At 39.9% G+C, this 19,763-nt stretch overlaps 1 protein-coding gene and 1 non-coding gene across 3 annotated transcripts in view; one reads left to right on the top strand and one right to left on the bottom strand.

Annotated features, from left to right (window-relative positions):
• Positions 1 to 10,023: 10,023 nt before the first annotated feature.
• On the bottom strand, positions 10,024 to 10,095 carry trnae-cuc (transfer RNA glutamic acid (anticodon CUC)). Its single transcript has one exon. It is a non-coding gene; the product is annotated as a tRNA-Glu (tRNA).
• A 167-nt stretch (positions 10,096 to 10,262) lies between these two features.
• The window catches only part of loxl3a (lysyl oxidase-like 3a), a 40,895-nt gene continuing 31,394 nt past the window's right edge, over positions 10,263 to 19,763 (top strand). Inside the window, exons 1-5 of one of the 2 annotated variants that reach the window (XM_060927926.1) lie at positions 10,263 to 10,486; positions 11,668 to 11,745; positions 11,905 to 11,956; positions 12,980 to 13,262; positions 13,590 to 13,753. In XM_060927926.1, the coding sequence (XP_060783909.1) occupies positions 12,983 to 13,262; positions 13,590 to 13,753 (444 nt within the window). In that variant the 5' untranslated portion in view covers positions 10,263 to 10,486; positions 11,668 to 11,745; positions 11,905 to 11,956; positions 12,980 to 12,982. The remainder of the gene's footprint in view (positions 10,487 to 11,667; positions 11,746 to 11,904; positions 11,957 to 12,979; positions 13,263 to 13,589; positions 13,754 to 19,763) is intronic. The other variant, XM_060927925.1, reaches the window with a different exon arrangement.

Genomic DNA, 19,763 nt, shown 5'->3' with positions numbered 1-19,763 from the left:
ACCGCCTTGCTTCTGGCTCCTTTTATTGCTAATACAAATCAAATCAACATATGCTGTAATGTATGAGGTGGAATTAAAATTTGGGGTAAAGTCTTTTAAAATACTGAAGCTACATGCAAGAACATAGTTGAATACATTCAGAACACCAAAATACCTGACACACACTAAAACTACCTCTATATAGGGCATATTAACAATGTAGCCAACAAAGCATACAAATAAAATAAATTTTGGTCACAACTTTGTACTCAGTGCTCCTCTTATAAATTATAAAAACAGCAAAATTTTCCTGACATTCAATTCAACATTCACTGGTACAGTGCCTTGAAAAAGTATTCATACCCCTTGAACTTTTTTTTACATTTTTCCATCTTACAACCACGAACTTAAAACTTTTTTATTGAGATTTTATGTGATAGACCAACACAGAGTAGCACATAATTGTGAAGTGAAACGAAAATGATAAACGGTCTTCAAAATTTTAAACAAATAAAAATCTGAAAAATGTGGTGTGCATTAGTATTCAGCCCCCTGTACTCTGATACCTCTAAATACAATCCAGTGCAATCAATTGCCTTCAGAAGTCATCTAATTAGTTAATAGAGTCCTACTGTGTGTAATTTACTCTCAGCATAAATACACTTGTTCTGTGAAGGCCTCAGTGGTTTGTTAGAGAACACTGAAGAACAAACAGCATCATGAAGACCAAAGAACTCACCAGACAGGTCAGGGACAAAGTTCTGGAGAAGTTTAAAGCAGGGTTAGGTTATTAAAAAAAAATATCCCAAGCTCTGAACATCTCAGGAAGCACTGTTCAATCCATCATTCAAAAATGGAAAAAGTATGGCACAACTGCAAACCTACCAAGACATGGCCGTCCACCTAAACTGACAGAGCGAGCAAGGAGAGCACTGGTCAGAGAAGCAGCCAAGAGGCCCATGATCACTCTGGAGGAGCTGCAGAAATCCGCAGCTCAGGTGGGAGAATCTGTGCACAGGACAACTATAAGTCGTACACTCCACAAATCTGGCCTTTTTGGAAGAGTGGCAAGAAGAAAGCCATTGTTGAAAGACAGGCATAAGAAGTCCCGTTTGCAGTTTGGCAGAAGCCATGTAGGGGACACAGCAAACATGTGAAAGAAGGTGCTTTGGTCAGATGAGACCAAAGTTGAACTTTTTGGCCTAAATGCAAAGCGCTATGTGTGGCAGAAAACTAACACTGCTCATCACCCTGCACACACCATCCCCACTGTGAAACATGGTGGTGGCAGCATCATGCTATGGGGATGCTTTTCTTCAGCAGGGACAGGGAAGCTGGTCAGAGTTGATGGGAAGATGGATGGATGGAGCTAAATACAGGACAATCCTGGAAGAAAACCTGTTGGAGGCTGCAAAAGACTTGAGACTGGGAAGGAGATTCACCTTCCAGCAAGACAATGACCCTAAACATACAGCCAGAGCTACAATGGAATGGTTTAGATCAAAGAATATTCATGTGTTAGAATGGCCCGGTCAAAGTCCAGACCTAAATCCCATTGAGCATCTGTGGCAAGACTTGAAAATTGCTGTTCACAGATGCTCTCCATCCAATCTGGCTGAGCTTGAGTTATTTTGCAAAGAAGAATGGGCAAAAATTTCAGTGTCTAGATGTGCAAAGCTGGTAGAGACATACCACAAAAGACTTGCAGCTGTAATTGCAGCAAAAGGTGGCTCTACAAAGTATTGACGCAGGGGGGCTGAATGCTAATGCACACCACATTTTTCAGATTTTTATTTGTTTAAAATTTTGAAGACCATTTATCATTTTTGTTTCACTTCACAATTATATGCTACTCTGTGTTGGTCTATCACATAAAATCTCAATAAAAAACTTTTAAGTTCGTGGTTGTAAGGTGGAAAAATGTGAAAAAGTTCAAGGGGTATGAATACTTTTTCAAGGCACTGTAAGTTAAACTCTCATTAAATTACAGTGAACATAATCTGCATCTCTGGTCAGGTGATCAATGTTTCACATATGAGGAAAGGAATGCAGATCTGCATTCTCAGCATCACAGCAAAAAAGAGAGAATGGCAAACTCAACACAACCCCATGAAGACAGAGCTTTTGTTATCCAAGCTTGTCATGTGCTGTGATCCATCACATCATTATTAAAATTATATCAATATCACTTGCAAAGTCCTTCAGGAACCTTATATTGCTTGATGACCAGCTGACCTTCACAGCCCACTTTGCAGAGCTGTCAGCTGTGCAAATTCATTCTACATAATATCAAGGAAAATCATACCTCACCTGTCAGCGGTTGTGTAGCTCCTGATGCCAGCCTCACTCATCTCACGTCTCCATGTGGTTTGCAATGTGTAACAGAATATAACTGTACTGAGATAAGAATTGTTTATTTCAAACTTAAAGGCAATTGTTGTAATCAGTAAGCATTTATGTAAAACATGCATTTTTGTTTGTACAAGTTATTATAAAATTAAGCTCCTAATTCGTCCTGTCAGAGATGAGAATACTTTTTCAGAGGATGAGTGATCAGTGTAACTCAAAATTAATGTTGAAATGCCACCGATTCCATCTGATCTTTCATAGATATTACATAACCTGAACACAAACATATTTTTTTATTTTTTAATAAATAGGTTCAGCACTTGAAACTAGCTGCAGGATGTATGAATGTGCACATTGATCTTCAATGTGCTCATTAATCTCATGGCCACAGGTTTTGGTAAAACACTTTTTCCAAGTCTGTTTCATATATCCAAGTCTATTTAAATAATATTGGCTGGCTTTGAGTGGTCTATCAAATATATTCCATTCAGCTAGCATGATATTGAATGAGTCAAAGACGAGTTCAGGATCATTTCAGCTGAATGGAATATATCTGATAGACAGTGGCGGCTCCAGAGATTTTTCCTTAGAGTGGCAAAGGAGGGGCATAGGTTCCAGGAGGGGGGCATAGGTTGTCGATGCAGCAGTTGATGCAAATCGTAGAAATCATTTTTACTTACGCTCAAGAAAGACTCACAATCAAGTCATCTTGTCAAATATGTATTGAGCTATTGTACCATCAACAAAAACGGATTCAACCATCTAAACCATCTTTTCTGAAAGTATATTCCCAAGCGGATAATGGGCGGCACGGTGGTGTAGTGGTTAGCGCTGTCGCCTCACAGCAAGAAGGTCCTGGGTTCGAGCCCCGGGGCCGGCGAGGGCCTTTCTGTGTGGAGTTTGCATGTTCTCCCCGTGTCCGCGTGGGTTTCCTCCGGGTGCTCCGGTTTCCCCCACAGTCCAAAGACATGCAGGTTAGGTTAACTGGTGACTCTAAATTGACCGTAGGTGTGAATGTGAGTGTGAATGGTTGTCTGTGTCTATGTGTCAGCCCTGTGATGACCTGGCGACTTGTCCAGGGTGTACCCCGCCTTTCGCCCGTAGTCAGCTGGGATAGGCTCCAGCTTGCCTGCGACCCTGTAGAAGGATAAAGCGGCTAGAGATAATGAGATGAGATATTCCCAAGCAATGAATGGAACTATTCTGCCCTAGTGATGTATCAAAAAATAGACAGATAGCGAACGGTTTAGATTGTGGATCTTTACTGAGGACTTCAAACTTATACAGATGTTTTCATCCTCGATTTCCATAAAATTAAAAGAAACAAATCAAGTATATCACTAAACTGAATAGCACACAGGCGAAAACGCGAGCTAGGCTGACCTGCTAGTAATGCTAACACACAACACACAAGTTGTTTACTTTCTAAAGCCTATCACTTTACAAAACTATTAGCTTTCATTTCGTTGCCTAGCATACACAGAAAGTAAAACATAACTTACAGGTATAGCTACTACCGGAACCTAGCGAGACAACACTCCATACATCCAACCAATGACTGTATAGCCTACTGCATCCAACAAAAAACTAACGTTTTAGAAAAACTAACGTCTCTGATTGTAATAAAAATATTGATAATAAAGATAGCTGGGCTAAAAGAATAATTGAGTACCAAAATGCATTTAACATAGAAAGGACAAGACTGTGTTCTATCAGGTGAAAACAATTTGACCAACCTCTTTGCTCCAGCATGTTGCCTCATCAGAAGTCGAGCATTCAGAAGAATCATAACAGAAGAATGTCTCTCTCTGGGTGAAATCATTTCAAAATTCTGGGGGTGGGATGGGGTGTGAAATAACGTAAATAACGGTAGGTAGAGATCAGATGAAGGCTTAGTATCTCTGTAGATAGATAATTGAATTTCAAAAATGTGTTTTAATAAATAATTCTTTTTAAAATAGGGGGGCAACTGTGGTGGCAAGACATATTTTTACAGTGGCAACTGCCACCTTTTGCCACCCCTTAAAACCGCGCCTGCTGATAGACCATGAAAAAAAGCCAGCCAATATTATTATTATTATACATACACACTCTTCATATCAGCATTCTCAAAGGCCAATGCTAGCTTACCCGTGACTCGGTACTGTTTGCGCAGCAGTCCAGTTAGCTTCCAGCCAGTGTAGCAGTAGCGTTAGCGAAGGCCGATGCTAGCTTACCCGTGACTTGGTGCTGTTAGCGCTGCAGTCCAGTTAGTTTCTAGCTGGTGTAGTATTAGCACAGGCCAATACTAGCACAGTCAAGCCAAATATTATTATTATTATTTATTATTTTTTTTTTTCCCTGTGTAATTTACTTAGTTACTTTTAAAATCAATATCGACAACTACACACAATGGAGCAACCTGGCAGCCATATATAATGAAGTTTTGGTAGCCTTTCGGGTGTTCAGTGCGTCTTTAGTTCCAGTTTATTTATTTAGTGCTTAAACCTAGCACTGGATTAGCCTCGTCTTCTCTCTTTCCTGGTCAACAAAGAAATGATTGTGCACATGCACAGCAGAAAAATTTTGTCATTGGATCTTCGCATGAGCTCTGACGTGTGATGTCATGTTGTCTGGACAATGTGGAACATTATAACAATATTGCATGTTCATTCTACATTGGGGAGAGTGGCGTAATACATGGAGGATAAGCAATATGATAACAATATTGCATGTCATCAATAAACCCACTAGAAGGGAACAGAATACACTGTGTGCACAATTATTAGGCAAGTGAGTACTCTGACCCTACCATTATTTCTATGCATGTTTTCCAACCGCAAGCTAGATACACTTGAATGCTAATTGGATTTAAGCATTCTCAGGTGGTATTTATTTGTGTAATGAGGGAGGGTGTGACCTAAAGTCATTAATACCCTATATTAAGGTGTGCATAATTATTAGGCAGCTTCTTTATCTCAGGCAAAATGGGCCAAAAAAGAGATTTAACAGACACTGAAAAGACAAAAATTGTAAAATGCCTATCAGAGGGATGCAGCACTCTTGAAATAGCTAAGCTGTAGAAATGTGAGCACAAAACAATCAAACGTTTTGTTGCAAATAGTCAACAGGGTCGCAAAAAATGTGTGGAGAAGAAAAGACACAAATTAACCGCAAAAGACTTGAGAAGGATTAAACATGAAGCTACCAGGAACCCATTATCCTCCAGTGCCACAATATTCTAGAACTGCAACCGACCTGGAGTGTCCAGAAGGACAAGGTGTTCGGTGCTCAGAGACATGGCCAAGGTAAGGAAGGCTGAAACACGACCACCACTAAACAAGACTCACAAGTTGAAATGTCAAGATTGGGCCAAGAAATATCTGAAGACAGATTTTCCAAAGGTTTTATGGACGGATGAAATGAGAGTGACTCTGGATAGACCAGATGGATGGGCCCATAGCTGGATAACTAATGGACACAGGGCACTTTGACTCAGACACCAGCAAGGTGGTGGAGGGGTAATGGCATGGGCTGCTATTATTAAGGATGAGCTAGTTTGACCATTTCAGGTTGAAGATGGACTTAACATCAACTCCCAAACCTACTGCCAGTTTCTAAAAGATACATTCTTCAAGCAGTGGTATGGGAAGAAGTCTGCATCATTCAAGAAGGCCATGATTGTTATGCAGAACAATGCACCATCACATGCACCCAAGTACTCCACTGCTTGGCGAGCCCACAAAGGCCTTAAAGATGACAAAGTAATGACATGGCCCCCTTCACTCTAAAAAATAATGGGGCCAGTACCGGTTCTTCAGGGCGATGCCATAGAAGAACCTTTTTCAGGGCTTCAAAGAACCGTTCATGCAACAGTTCTTTAAAGAACCATTTAAACCATTTGTTTGAGCAGTGAAGACAGATTTGTGTAAACATAGCCTATGTGCATTGACCAGCAAATGGGAAGAGAATGCCAGGATCTGAAGAACCATTTCCAATGTGAAGAACCTTTCGCATAATGTAATGGTTCATCACAGAGTTTTGACTCTCCATGGAACCATCCAGAGATTTGAAGAACCACTGAAGCACCTTTATTTTTTAGAGTGTTCCTCACCTGACTTAAACCCTATTGAGTACTTGTGGCCCCTTCTTAAGCATGAGATTTACAGCGAGGGAAGACAATACACCACTCTGAATAGCATTTGGGAGGCCATGGTTGCTCCTGCACAAAAAGTTGATCGTCAACAAATCAAAAAACTAACAGACTGGATGGAAGGCTCATGGCAGTTATTGAAAAGAAGGGTGGCTATATTGGTCACTGAATATTTTTGAAATGCTAGAAGTGTTTATTTGTTAATTCTGAGTCGTTTATTTGTTACACTGAAAATTAAAATAAACAAGTGAGATGGGAAACTTTAAGCTTTTCATTTAGTTGCATAATAATTCTGCACACTAAATGTTGCCTAATAATTCTGCACACTTATATATTCCCCTGAGAAGGCCTAAACTCCCCTTTCCTTTGTTAATCATTCTGGTTTTAGGTTTATTAACAATTTGGATTGACTGAGAGCACTGTATTTGTTCAACGATAAAATTAATCATCAGGAATACAACTTGCCTAATAATTGTGCACACAGTGTACATGTTTTTATTCCATGGAAAAAGTGGCCTGTATGTATAATGATACAATATATTGAGCAGTAGGCGGAATGTAATAACTGCCCTCAGATGTCCGTTATAAGTGAGTTTTAAGTCATTTGTAGGCCTAAATGAGTTTCTCTCCCCAAAATATAAAATAGGTCAAGGTTTTTTTATTTAAGAAGAAACCTTTATTTGTCACATGCACACTTCAAGCACAGTGAAATTCATCCTCTGCATTTAACCCATCTGAAGCAGTGAACACACACACACACACAGAGCAGTGGGCAGCCACACCAGAGCACCCAGGGAGCAGTCAGGGAGCAGTCAGGGGTCAGGTACCTTGCTCAAGGGCACCTCAGCCCAAGGCCACCCCACATCAACCTAACTGCATGTCTTTGGATTGTGGGGGAAACCAGAGCACCCGGAGGAAACCCACGAAGACACAGGGAGAACATGCAAACTCCACACAGAAAGGCCCTCGCCAGCCGCTGGGTTGGAACCAGGAACCTCCTTGCTGTGAGGCGACCGCACTACACCACCGTGCCGCCCTCCTTTAGTCATAAATATCACTAGACATCTACAAAAAGTCACTCATTCAACCCTATGCTTCATCTCATCCACTACACCCACTATCTCACATTATTTGGCGTTCTTCATTACATGGCTTTAATTATGACCCCAACTGCTTGATAGAGATATTTGTTTGGCAACTTGTTTTGGCTAGTTTCCCTTGAAACTTATGTTTGCTCGCACATCTGCTGTCTGTTTTTCATAAAGCTCTCTTGCTCAGTAATTTTCCATCACCCATTGAAGCTACCCTATCACACTCAGCCAACTCATATTTCATTTTCCAATTACATTGCTACACCACACTCTTGAATGTGGATATATACTCGTTTGTCCTTCAATAAACTGAGAAACATCTCTGAACAGCTGTGTCTGCATCAGTGATTGCTACTCCCAGATCAATCTGTGAGGCAGAATCTCCTGGACGGCAGAGCATTTATGTTTCGAGATAACGCATACGTCATCAATTCAACTTTCTTCAGTACAGACAAACCATAACCTATCAGAGCTTCCTATTCGTCTGCTGAAATGTCTTCCAGCTTCAAGAAGCATCTCTCAGAGCTCTAATTGTAAACACTTGATAGTCTGTTTCTATTTTTCTCTACTTTAGGGCTTCCAGAATAGCAGTGTTTTTTGAGGTTGCATAATCTGTCTCTATCCTCTTCTCCCCTCTCTCCTCTTGTATTTCACATCCTTGAATCCTTGAATTGTCCTCTCTAAACCTCACATCACTTGTAGCTCTTGGCATTGCACTGCAGGTTTTTTTCTGCTTAGCTTTTCCAACTTTCTTGCACAGTTTCTCAGAGGGAAATTCTACCTCTAGTATTTACATCATAGCTCTTTATTGTAACTATATGCTTGGATTGTACTTGTTTTTCTCAATCATCTGCCAAATGAGCATGGGCAAATGTAAATGTATGAAGATGCAAAATAAAAAGAACAAGCTATAAAATCTTTCACTTGAGGACAATCTTCAGAGTGAGGTAGAAAGATAGCGTCTATCTTTCCATAGATTAGATTAGGTGTTATTTGAGAAATAACACACAACCAAAACACTCTGAACTCATATGGAACTCATAATTTACTGTACCAAATTCAATAACAATACCAAACTGATCATGCCGTCTGTGTTTAGTGCGAAATGTTTATGCGAAGTGGTTCTGCACGCATGCTATATAGCAAGTTGGTTCTTTGAACCGACTTTTTAGAGTGAATGTTGGGCACCAACTCGCGATTCTGAAGAGTCATTTCTTTAGATAGCAACAAGACAAACAGAGTGGATTTTGTGATACTTTTACTGAAAATCTATAACTATTCGATATTTTTGACATGAGCTGCAGTATAATGGGAATTTGGTTTTATTTCTATTTAAATGTATTGATAATCAGAAGTTTACTAGGCCAATAACACACCAACAACTCCACAACTTTTTTGAGATGTGGTCATCTGAAAGGCGCCTTGTTAATGCACAAAACAAACAAACAGACTGCAATTCAACCAAACATTTTCGAAGCTATGATTTGCACATAGGGGTGGCATGGTGGTGTAGTGGTTAGCGCTGTTGCCTCACAGTAAGAAGGTCTGGGTTCGAGCCCTGTAGCTGGTGAGGGCCTTTCTGTGTGGAGTTTGCATGTTGTCCGCGTGGGTTTCCTCTGGGTGTGCTGTTTTCCCCCACAGTCCAAAGACATGCAGATTAGGTTAACTGGTGACTCTAAATTGACTGTGAGTATGAATGGTTGTTTATGTGTCAGCCCTGTGATGACCTGATGGCTTGTCCAGGGTGTACCCTGCCTTTTGCCCATAGTCAGCTGGGATAGGCCCCAGCTTGCCTGCGACCCTGTAGAACAGGATAAAGCGGCTAGAGCTAATGAGATGAGATTTGCACATATACAGCAGTGCTTTGCATAACTATTCACCCCCCTTGAGTTTTTCCACATTTTGTAGTGGGAGAGCCTACAACCTTAACTAGGATTATATACAGAAATGCATCATAAATTAGCCTGTAACACTGCATCATAGTTTGCAAAAAACCTAAAAACCTGTGATTGCATATGTATTCTCAGCGTTGCTGTCAACCCCATAAATAGTTTTGACGTGATTAAAGCGTCAATCGTCCCAGATTTCATTGCTCTATTTTGCCCCCTAGTGGAATTGCTGAGAGTAGCTCCTATCCACCACTAGAATTTTCCAGTCCAATGAACGGGTCCACAAAATGTAATTTTAAGTCTTTATTTGTCACATGTATATTACAGCACAGTGAAATTCTTCCTCTGCATTTAACCCATCTGAAGCAGTGAACGAACGAACACACACACACACAGAGCAGTTGCGGATTAGGTGGCTTGCTCAAGGGCACTTCAGCCATGGATGTAGAGGAAGGGAAAAGTGCTGTTCATTCATTCCCTCACCTGCACATTTTTCTCTTGGTCCAGGGAATCGAACTGGCCATTTTGTGGTCCTAAAAGAACTTATCTAACCTTTAGTCTATGGATTCCACTAAAGTTATTATTCCCTGACCGGGAATCGAACCCGGGCCGCGGCGGTGAGAGCGCCGAATCCTAACCACTAGACCACCAGGGAGACATAGCAGAAGGGTTCTATTTAGTGAATAAATCATTGTCTTATACAGCCATTATATAATGGTTAGTTTAAAAAAAAAATAACAATGAGATATTTGGGAATCGAAAGAGTTGGGTCTTATCTGTGAGTCGAGTACTCTGACTGACTGAAAAGAGCCATAATTTCCATCACTAATCCAAACATAGAGTAGTCTGCACCGCCCTGTTTGGAAAGTAGAGGCAGTGAGGACGCAGTGAACTTCTCACCACAATCCCAGTACAACCCCTGTCTCCAATCAGTTCTCTCTCAGTTCCCCTAAATGGGAACACAGTATCTGAACAGAGTCTACAGAAAGCTCCTTCTGTGCCATAAGGGAAACTGGGCAGGTGTGAAGCAGTGCTTATAAACCCAGGTAGGAGGAACTATGTGTTTTTCTATTAATACATTCCAATCCGTGAAGAGAAAAGATCTAAGAGAAGTTGCTGAAGCAATTTCAGTATAAACTTTGCATTCCATTCCATTCCATTCCAAGGCCAGTGTAGCAGCAGCTACAAATCTAATAGATACAGCTGCAGGAGTAAAATAAGACAGTTAAATTAAATAATGTTCGTGAATGCATTGTGAATTGTCTGAATTTCTGATATGATCCAGGGCATAGTAATGAATAATGACTTATTCTCTTAAATAATTTAAATTCTTATTTCACCAACAATGTGTTCTGCATTTTATACATTATCCCTTACCTGAGTTGCATTAAGAAGTGAACAGCCATTTAAGAGTTTGTGAACCTCACTTTGTGCAACAAATTCAGTCAGCTTTAGAATTACTGGCACCCTTTATGAAAATGTAAAATAATAAAATGCAGTTGGTGATATTTTGAGCTTAAAATATAAGTACACTATAATACAAATTACACTATTGTTTCAAACTGGAGATTTTTTTAAGTGCATTTGAAGACTGTTCGAGGGACCTCGGCCCACACTGTTTTTTAAAAAATACTTTTTATGCTTGGAGGTATTTTATTGTGTCTGTATTTTATATCCATAAGGCCTGTCTGATTTGTTTTGATCAACAATCAGCTGTTTTTTTTTCTGTATGTGTTGAAAGCTCTTTGATTTTTATCATGATTATGAAGGGCTCTTACTTGTGTGCAACCTCAGTTTCTGGAGAATGACAGATCAATAATAAAAATAAGATTCAAGAAAAAAGATCTTGCCTCACAGCAAGAAGGTCTGGGTTCGAGCCCTGTGGCCGGTGAGGGCCTTTCTGTGTGGAGTTTGCATGTTCTCTGTGTGGGTTTCCTCCGGGTGCTCCGGTTTCCCCCACAGTCCAAAGATGTGCAGGTTAGGTTAACTGGTGACTCTAAATTGACCGTAGGTGTGAATGGTTGTCTATGTGCTAGCTCTGTGATGACCTGGCAACTTGTCCAGGGTGTACCCTGCCTTTTGCCCGTAGTCAGCTGGGATAGGCTCCTGCGACCCTGTAGAACAGGATAAAGCGGCTAGAGATGATGAGATAATAATTTTATGAAAATTATATTTTGTTGTGCTGAATGCAGACTATGCAAGTTTAGCCCTGATTTCCCTGTTGCAGATTAATTTGGGGGATCTGCGATAAACCCCCACCCCCAGCTCAGTAAGAAGCTACTAGCGACAAGCATTTATTAAGCAGGTACTGCACACTTAAATTTTTTTTAGCTGTAAACTCAATGATATGAGTGTGCTGTGATGAAACACATCACTGATGGTATTAATATTGACAAAATTACCAGTATTATAAAAATTTGCATTTTATGGGTTGAATATGGCTCAAAACTATTATCATCTACAGGTTAAAATCACCCTGAACCTTGGACTGATGCTGACGTAGAGTCGACTGTTTGGTACTTCTCTACACCATGAAAATTTTATTTACGAATGAATGAATGAATGAATTTTAACACCCTCTAACCAGATTTGGGCAGTCCCCGCCTCTGTGAAACTGAACTCATTTTCAAGATTCATCATTCGCAGGAGTTTATTCCCTGCTCCCTGCCTCCTCCTCAGCCTGTCACCCACCCCTCAAGAGCCTCTTGCCCAATTTTTATTTTTTTTTTTGCATTTTTCGAAAGGATGCAGTGGGTGGAGTTGGGTTCAGAGTGAAGTTACACTTTAAGTACTAAAGATTTGGCAATGTAGGATTGGATGCACTTCATTAGGGATCACTCCAATTCTGAAATTTTGAAAGTTGTGTAGTGTCCACTTGGCTTTAGGAGAAAAACAAGTAGCATTAACAGCTGTCTGATTTAAAAAATGTAATTATCAATGATTGTGTATAATATTTTGATGCAGTAATTTTACCCATTCTCCTGAGGTGTGCCAATAATTCTGGACTGTATGTAAATATCATATTTTTTTATTTCATTTTATTGATACCAAAGAGGGCGACACGGTGGTGTAGTGGTTAGCGCTGTCGCCTCACAGCAAGAAGGTCCTGGGTTCGAGCCTCGGGGCTGGCGAGGGCCTTTCTGTGCGGAGTTTGCATGTTCTCCGTGTGGGTTTCCTCCGGGTGCTCCGGTTTCCCCCACAGTCCAAAGACATGCAGGTTAGGTTAACTGGTGACTCTAAATTGACCGTAGGTGTGAATGGTTGTGTGTGTCTATGTGTCAGCCCTGTGATGGCCTGGCGACTTGTCCAGTGTGTACCCCGCCTTTCGCCCGTAGTCAGCTGGGATAGGCTCCAGCTTGCCTGTGACCCTGTAAAAGGATAAAGCGGCTAGAGATAATGAGATGAGATGATACCAAAGAATTAACACAATAAATATATTATTGTGGTGTAAAAATGTACTGCAGTTATCCAGGCATGTCTTCCACTGATCTAATAATTTCTAAAATGTTCTCTGTCCTTGTTTCTCTTTCTGACTTTAGACCATGGTGAGTGTTTGGGATGTAGTGTTGATACTGGGTTGCGTTTGGCTCCCCTCCTGCTTGTGTCAGACTGTCACTCCACAAGCTGGCAAACTCAAGTTCCGTCTTGCTGGCTACCCTCGCAAGCACAATGAGGGCCGGGTGGAGATCTTCTATAACAGCGAGTGGGGCACAATCTGTGATGATGACTTCACTCTGACTAATGCCCATGTGCTCTGTCGCCATCTAGGATTTGTGAATGCTATCAGTTGGTCACATAGTGCCAAGTATGGAGCGGGCACAGGTTGGTGTAACAGCTGATGTTTTGCTTTGAGATTTTGAAATGAGGACACAATATGAGTGTTGCAAATTTTAGTTCACATGTAAAGAAATATACCCAGTGTGGTAAAAAATGGAGAAGGACCAGAAAAGAGTATTATGATCAGCATAAATCCTGACTGCTTAAAAATAAAATAACTTGAGCCAATAATTTTTAGTAATATTGGTTATTAATTTTATTTATACTCCAGCACTGTTGAATTTTCAAATTTGATCTGCCCTGTCCTTGTTTTCACTTGACTTGCAGTACTAGCATGCTCATTAACCATGCTCCACATCATTGTCTCTGCAGGTAAGATTTGGCTGGATAATGTAATATGTAGAGGCTCTGAAAGCAGCATTGAGGATTGTGTGTCTCGTGGATGGGGCAACAGTGACTGCACTCATGAGGAGGATGCAGGGATCGTCTGTAAAAATGAGAGGCTACCTGGGTTTTTGGAGGACAACATTATTGAGGTAAGCCAAGAGGAAGACAAGATGTGGCTCTGTAATGCAAAGGAATCAAATTTCCAGACCCCAAGTCTACTATATTTTCAACTTTTAATGAACATCGACCTGTATGTTACCACTCTGAATTCTAAGACATTGGGATAAATTCTCATTCAAACACACCATCATTTATTTTTAAATTTATTTTCTAATTTGATAGTTCAATAAAATCTTTAGCGTAAGTTAGTGTTCGTGCTGCTCATGTCAATTGAACTTTGAAAGACAAGTACATTGTGCTGCAAATAGTTTTTTCTTTTTATGGTTTTTTTTGTTATTGTTCCCTCATTCTGGAAACAATTATGCTTCAAATGGAGCAATGTGAATTATTTAAAGCAATGACTCTTGCAAAAGAATACAATAGGACAAGTTCCATCAAAGCAATGTCATTATCTGAATGCTGTGAGCATTTTTTTCTTACAGAAAAGACATATTTCTAGAATTATTTACTTTTATTACTCTGAATGTTATTCATGTAGGTTATTTGATAGATTTAAAACTCACTCCAGTTCATTTTTCAATTTGCACAAGTTTTATTGTAATAATCATTCGATTTTGCTGTCTGTGATGTGACCTACCGTACCAGTGTTTTATTCTCTTTCACTTTCTCTCTTCATGTTTCTTTCTCCTCTTTCCTTAAATGACTTCTACAGGATGGGGTTTAATAGTGTAGAGTAGAACATGGAGAATGCTATGTGCTAGTGCAAGCTGCACAAGCTGCTGCAGCCTCTGAAGCAAATTAGCTTCTTATGGTCTGGCTGCCTGTGTACTGACCTCACATCAGACAGAGAGTGTAGTAGTAAGAAAGAAGGGGTGAGGGACAAACAGAAAAAACTCTGTTTACTTCTCACACACATACACAGAGGCTGGAACATTGTATATTAGAGATTTCAGGTTCCAACTTCGCATGAATTTTAAAAATCAATTAAGATTAAATTAAATGTGGTGAGAAGACTCACTGAATAGGCATCAACCCCAAAATGGGAAAATTCTTTACCCTTTAAAAAAAAAGCAGTGGGATTGGAAACTCACCACAAAGCCACTCAATGCCCACATTCACCCACACAAATGCATACTCATAACAAAACACACACACACAAAAAAAACCTGATGCACAGGGAAAGGAAGAGGTTTTTATTCTGTTCACTTCTGCAAGAACAACCGTACATTGGCACTGATTCTGCAGACTGAGTGTACATTCTTGAGTTTGAGAGCGAGAGAGAGAGAGAGAGAGTGAGTGAGTGCATGCGTGTGCACATGTCCTCAGCTCACATCTGGATTTCTTGCATATCTTCACAGTTGTTCCCATTTCTAAAGCTAACTTTGGAGATTGTACAGGGTTGGTTTTTTTAAATTTTTTTTTATACAGTCCAGTGCAGTCCAAATACATGTCAAATACTAATAATATCAATATCTCATCTCATCTCATCTCATTATCTCTAGCCGCTTTATCCTTCTACAGGGTCGCAGGCAAGCTGGAGCCTATCCCAGCTGACTACGGGCGAAAGGCGGGGTACACCCTGGACAAGTCGCCAGGTCATCACAGGGCTGACACATAGACACAGACAACCATTCACACTCACATTCACACCTACGGTCAATTTAGAGTCACCAGTTAACCTAACCTGCATGTCTTTGGACTGTGGGGGAAACCGGAGCACCCGGAGGAAACCCACGCGGACACGGGGAGAACATGCAAACTCCACACAGAAAGGCCCTCGCCGGCCACGGGGCTCGAACCCAGGACCTTCTTGCTGTGAGGCGACAGCGCTAACCACTACACCACCGTGCCGCCCTAATATCAATATAATAATAATAATAATAATAATTTGCACATGGTGAATAATAGTGGTTTTGTATAAGCCAAATTACAACTTTTTCTACAATTGATATAGTCTACTAACTACTGCAGTTATTAGAACTTGTATGGTCCTGTCATTTTCCCAATATACTATACGAAAAACTGATTGTGAAACATGGAATTAATTTTCAGGCATATTATTAGATATTTCTTTTAGTGATGTGTACAGGTATTCAAATATCTGCTTAACTGCTTCAGATGGTTTTGTATGGTTTTATCTCATGATGGGTAAAGTGGGTGGTCAGATATGGAGATATTAATCCAGGTCCATTAAAAAAAGTTGAAACAACAGTGGACACCAATTGGATACCTCAGCTTTTGATATTAAGCCCAGGTTACACCAGAAGCGAGGCTGCATGTTGCACATTGAAGTATTATGCAATGTATATATTAATGTAGTATGTTATGTTAGAAAATGAGTGTGCCTGTCCTATTTCATTAGGTATAAATGTAATGGTTAAATGTAAATACAAATGTAATCCTTATAAAAACTGACCAGGGGTGGGTTTCCCAAAAGCATTGTAGAACAAAGATCATCATTAAATGGTAGAGCGAGCATCACAGTGAACACTCTCTTTCCTAGTTAAGATGCTCTTAGCGTTAAGAGACTTTTGGGAAATCCACCCCAGGTTTGTATCAGTAAAGTAATAGCTTTGTACAGAGAATGTTAGATGAAAGTTCTTCAAACCAGCCTGGGTTAGTGTACGGTTCAAGAGAGGTCAAATAATTTTAAGGTTTTGGAATGTTTTGGGAACATTTTCTGGACCATATGTGTAACTAAAACATGAACATTATGCACTGATCAACTATAACATTAATACCATTGACAGGTGATGTGAATTACACTGATTATGTTGTTACAGTAGCACCTGTCAAGGGGTGGGATATATTAGGCAGCAAGAGAACAGTTAGTTCTCGAAGTTGATGTGTTGGAAGCAGGAAAAATGGGATCTGTGCAACTTTGACAAGGTCCACATTGTAATGGTTACTTGTAGATGACTGGGTCTGAGCATCTCCAAAATGGTACATCTTGTGGCGTGTTTCTGGTATGCAGTGGTTAGTAACTACCAAAAGTGGTCCAAGGAAAAAAGTTAATGCTGACACCTTTCTGTTTAGCCAGCATTAACTTTTTTCAGCAGTTTGTGCTACAGTAGCTCTTTTGTGGGATTGGACCATATGGGCTATCCTTCATGCCCCATGTGAATCAGTGAGCTTTGGTCAGCCATGACCCTGTCGACAGTTCACCGGTTGTCCTTCCTTGGACCACTTTTGGTAAGTACTAAGCACTGCATACTGGGAACACCCCACAATATGTGCCATTTTGGAGATACTCAGACCCAGTCATCTAGCCATCACAATTTAGCCCTGGTCAAAGTCACTTGGATGCTTAGGCTTTTTCCTGCTTTCAACACATCAACTTTGAGAACTGACTGTACTCTTGCTGCCTAATATATCCCACCCCTTGACAGGTGCCATTGTAATGAGATAAATAATGTAATTCGCTTTACCTGTCAGTGGTTTTAATGTTATAGCTGATTAGTATATTTCTGTAAAACAAAATTTTCTGGTTTTAGAATGCTTTAGGATCCAAAAACAAACATTCCCTGAATGGTCTGAGATCCTAACTGCTCCATGATGCATTTTAACTATACTGGTTTCTGCTCTGATTTGGAGAATTGTTTGTGTGTATTACCACTGTAATCACATAAAGTTTGTTCAACCAAATATATTTCAGTCCTACCCTCCATGGCAGTGAGACCTTTCTTGAACTTTGAATTTTAACTACACCAGAGTATGCACTGCTACAGTAGGGCTACAAGCTGAAATACTGAGCTGATGCTGGTCTGGCAATTAATTAATATTTCTCTGTATTATGTCAGTCAAACACATATACAGTGGTGCTTAAAAGTTTGTGAACCCTTTAGAGTTTTCTATATTTCTGAATAAATATGACCTAAAACATCATCAGATTTTCACACAAGTCCTAAAAGTAGATAAAGAAAACCCAGTTAAACAAATGAGACAAAAATATTATATTTGGTCATTTATTTATTGAGGAAAATGATCCAATATTACATATCTGTGAGTGGCAAAAGTATGTGAACCTCTAGGATTAGCAGTTAATTTGAAGGTGAAATTAGAGTCAGGTGTTTTCAATCAATGGGATGACAATCAGGTGTGAGTGGGCACCCTGTTTTATTTAAAGAACAGGGATCTATCAAAGTCTGATCTTCACAACACATGTTTGTGGAAGTGTAACATGGCACAAACAAAGGAGATTTCTGAGGACCTCAGAAAAAGTGTTGTTGATGCTCATCAGGCTGGAAAAGGATACAAAACCATCTCTAAAGAGTTTGGATTCCACCAATCCACAGTCAGACAGATTGTGTACAAATGGAAGAAATTCAAGACCATTGTTACCCTCCCCAGGAGTGGTCGACCAACAAAGATCACTCCAAGAGCAAGGCGTGTATTAGTCAGCAAGGTCCCAAAGGATCCCAGGGTAACTTCTAAGCAACTGAAGGCCTCTCTCACATTGGCTAATGTTAATGTTCATGAGTCCACCATGAGGAGAACACTGAACAACAATGGTGTGCATGACAGGGTTGCAAGGAGAAAGCCACTGCTCTCCAAAAAGAACATTGCTGCTTGTTTGCAGTTTGCTAAAGATCACGTGGACAAGCCAGAAGGCTATTGGAAAAATGTTTTGTGGACGGATGAGACCAAAATAGGACTTTTGGGTTTAAACGAGAAGCATTATGTTTGGAGAAAGGAAAACACTGCATTCCAGCATAAGAACCTTATCCCATCTGTGAAACATGGTGGTGGTAGTATCATGGTTTGGGCCTGTTTTGCTGCATCTGGGCCAGGACGGCTTGCCATCATTGATGGAACAATGAATTCTGAATTATACCAGCGAATTCTAAAGGAAAATGTCAGGACATCTGTCCATGAACTGAATCTCAAGAGAAGGTGGGTCATGCAGCAAGACAACGACCCTAAGCACACAAGTTGTTCTACCAAAGAATGTTTAAAGAAGAATAAAGTTAATGTTCTGGAATGGCCAAGTCAAAGTCCTGACCTTAATCCAATCGAAATGTTGTAGAAGGACCTGAAGCGAGCAGTTCATGTGAGGAAACCCACCAACATCCCAGAGTTGAAGCTGTTCTGTACGGAGGAATGGGCTAAAATTCCTCCAAGCTGGTGTGCAGGACTGGTCAACAGTTACCGCAAACGTTTAGTTGCAGTTATTGCTGCACAAGGGGGTCACACCAGATACTGAAAGCAAAGGTTCACATACTTTTGCCATTCATAGATATGTAATATTGGATCATTTTCCTCAAGAAATAAATGACCAAGTATAATATTTTTGTCTCATTTGTTTAACTGGGTTCTCTTTATCTACTTTTGGGACTTGTGTGAAAATCTGATGATGTTTTAGGTCATATTTATGCAGAAATATAGAAAATTCTAAAGGGTTCACAAACTTTCAAGCACCACTGTACATGAAATACTGCCAACAGCAGGAAAGTTTAATTTGCAGTGGAAAATTATACTTGATTGCACCACAATAAAGATGTTTTCCCCCTCTCCTAATGGTTAACCAAATATCAGTTCATTAACTCTTATAGAGATTCAAATATTAAAATTAGGCAGACAGTACATCCACAATTCCTACATAGTTAGGTTACCATTTTGTTCCTGTTATAAGCTAACTACACAAAATTTCAGATTGTCTGAAGTTGCACATGCATGTTGGGAAAGCATCTCACATATAACAGATTTGATTATCAAACATTTATTTTATTAACTTATTACTTTGTAGCAGACATTGACAGTATATAGATAGATAGATAGATAGATAGATAGATAGATAGATAGATAGCATTCCACTTGCCAAGCCTTTTTGCTATTGGGATTTCTTACTTTTATGAAGGGATATGATATTATGCAATATTAGCCTGTGGTTTGAATAGCCCAGCTACATTTATTAAACTTAGATATATCTGTTCCTTAAACCTCTTAAAGTCCCAGCTTATTATTCATATATTCTTCTTAAAGCATATTACTCAGAAGCTACTATGAATTATTCAGTAACCACAGTGAAACTAATAGGAA

The sequence above is a fragment of the Neoarius graeffei genome, chromosome 8, assembly GCF_027579695.1.
Source record: "Neoarius graeffei isolate fNeoGra1 chromosome 8, fNeoGra1.pri, whole genome shotgun sequence".
Classification (NCBI taxonomy): Eukaryota; Metazoa; Chordata; class Actinopteri; order Siluriformes; family Ariidae; genus Neoarius; species Neoarius graeffei.
This window is presented reverse-complemented; position numbering and strand designations above follow the sequence as displayed.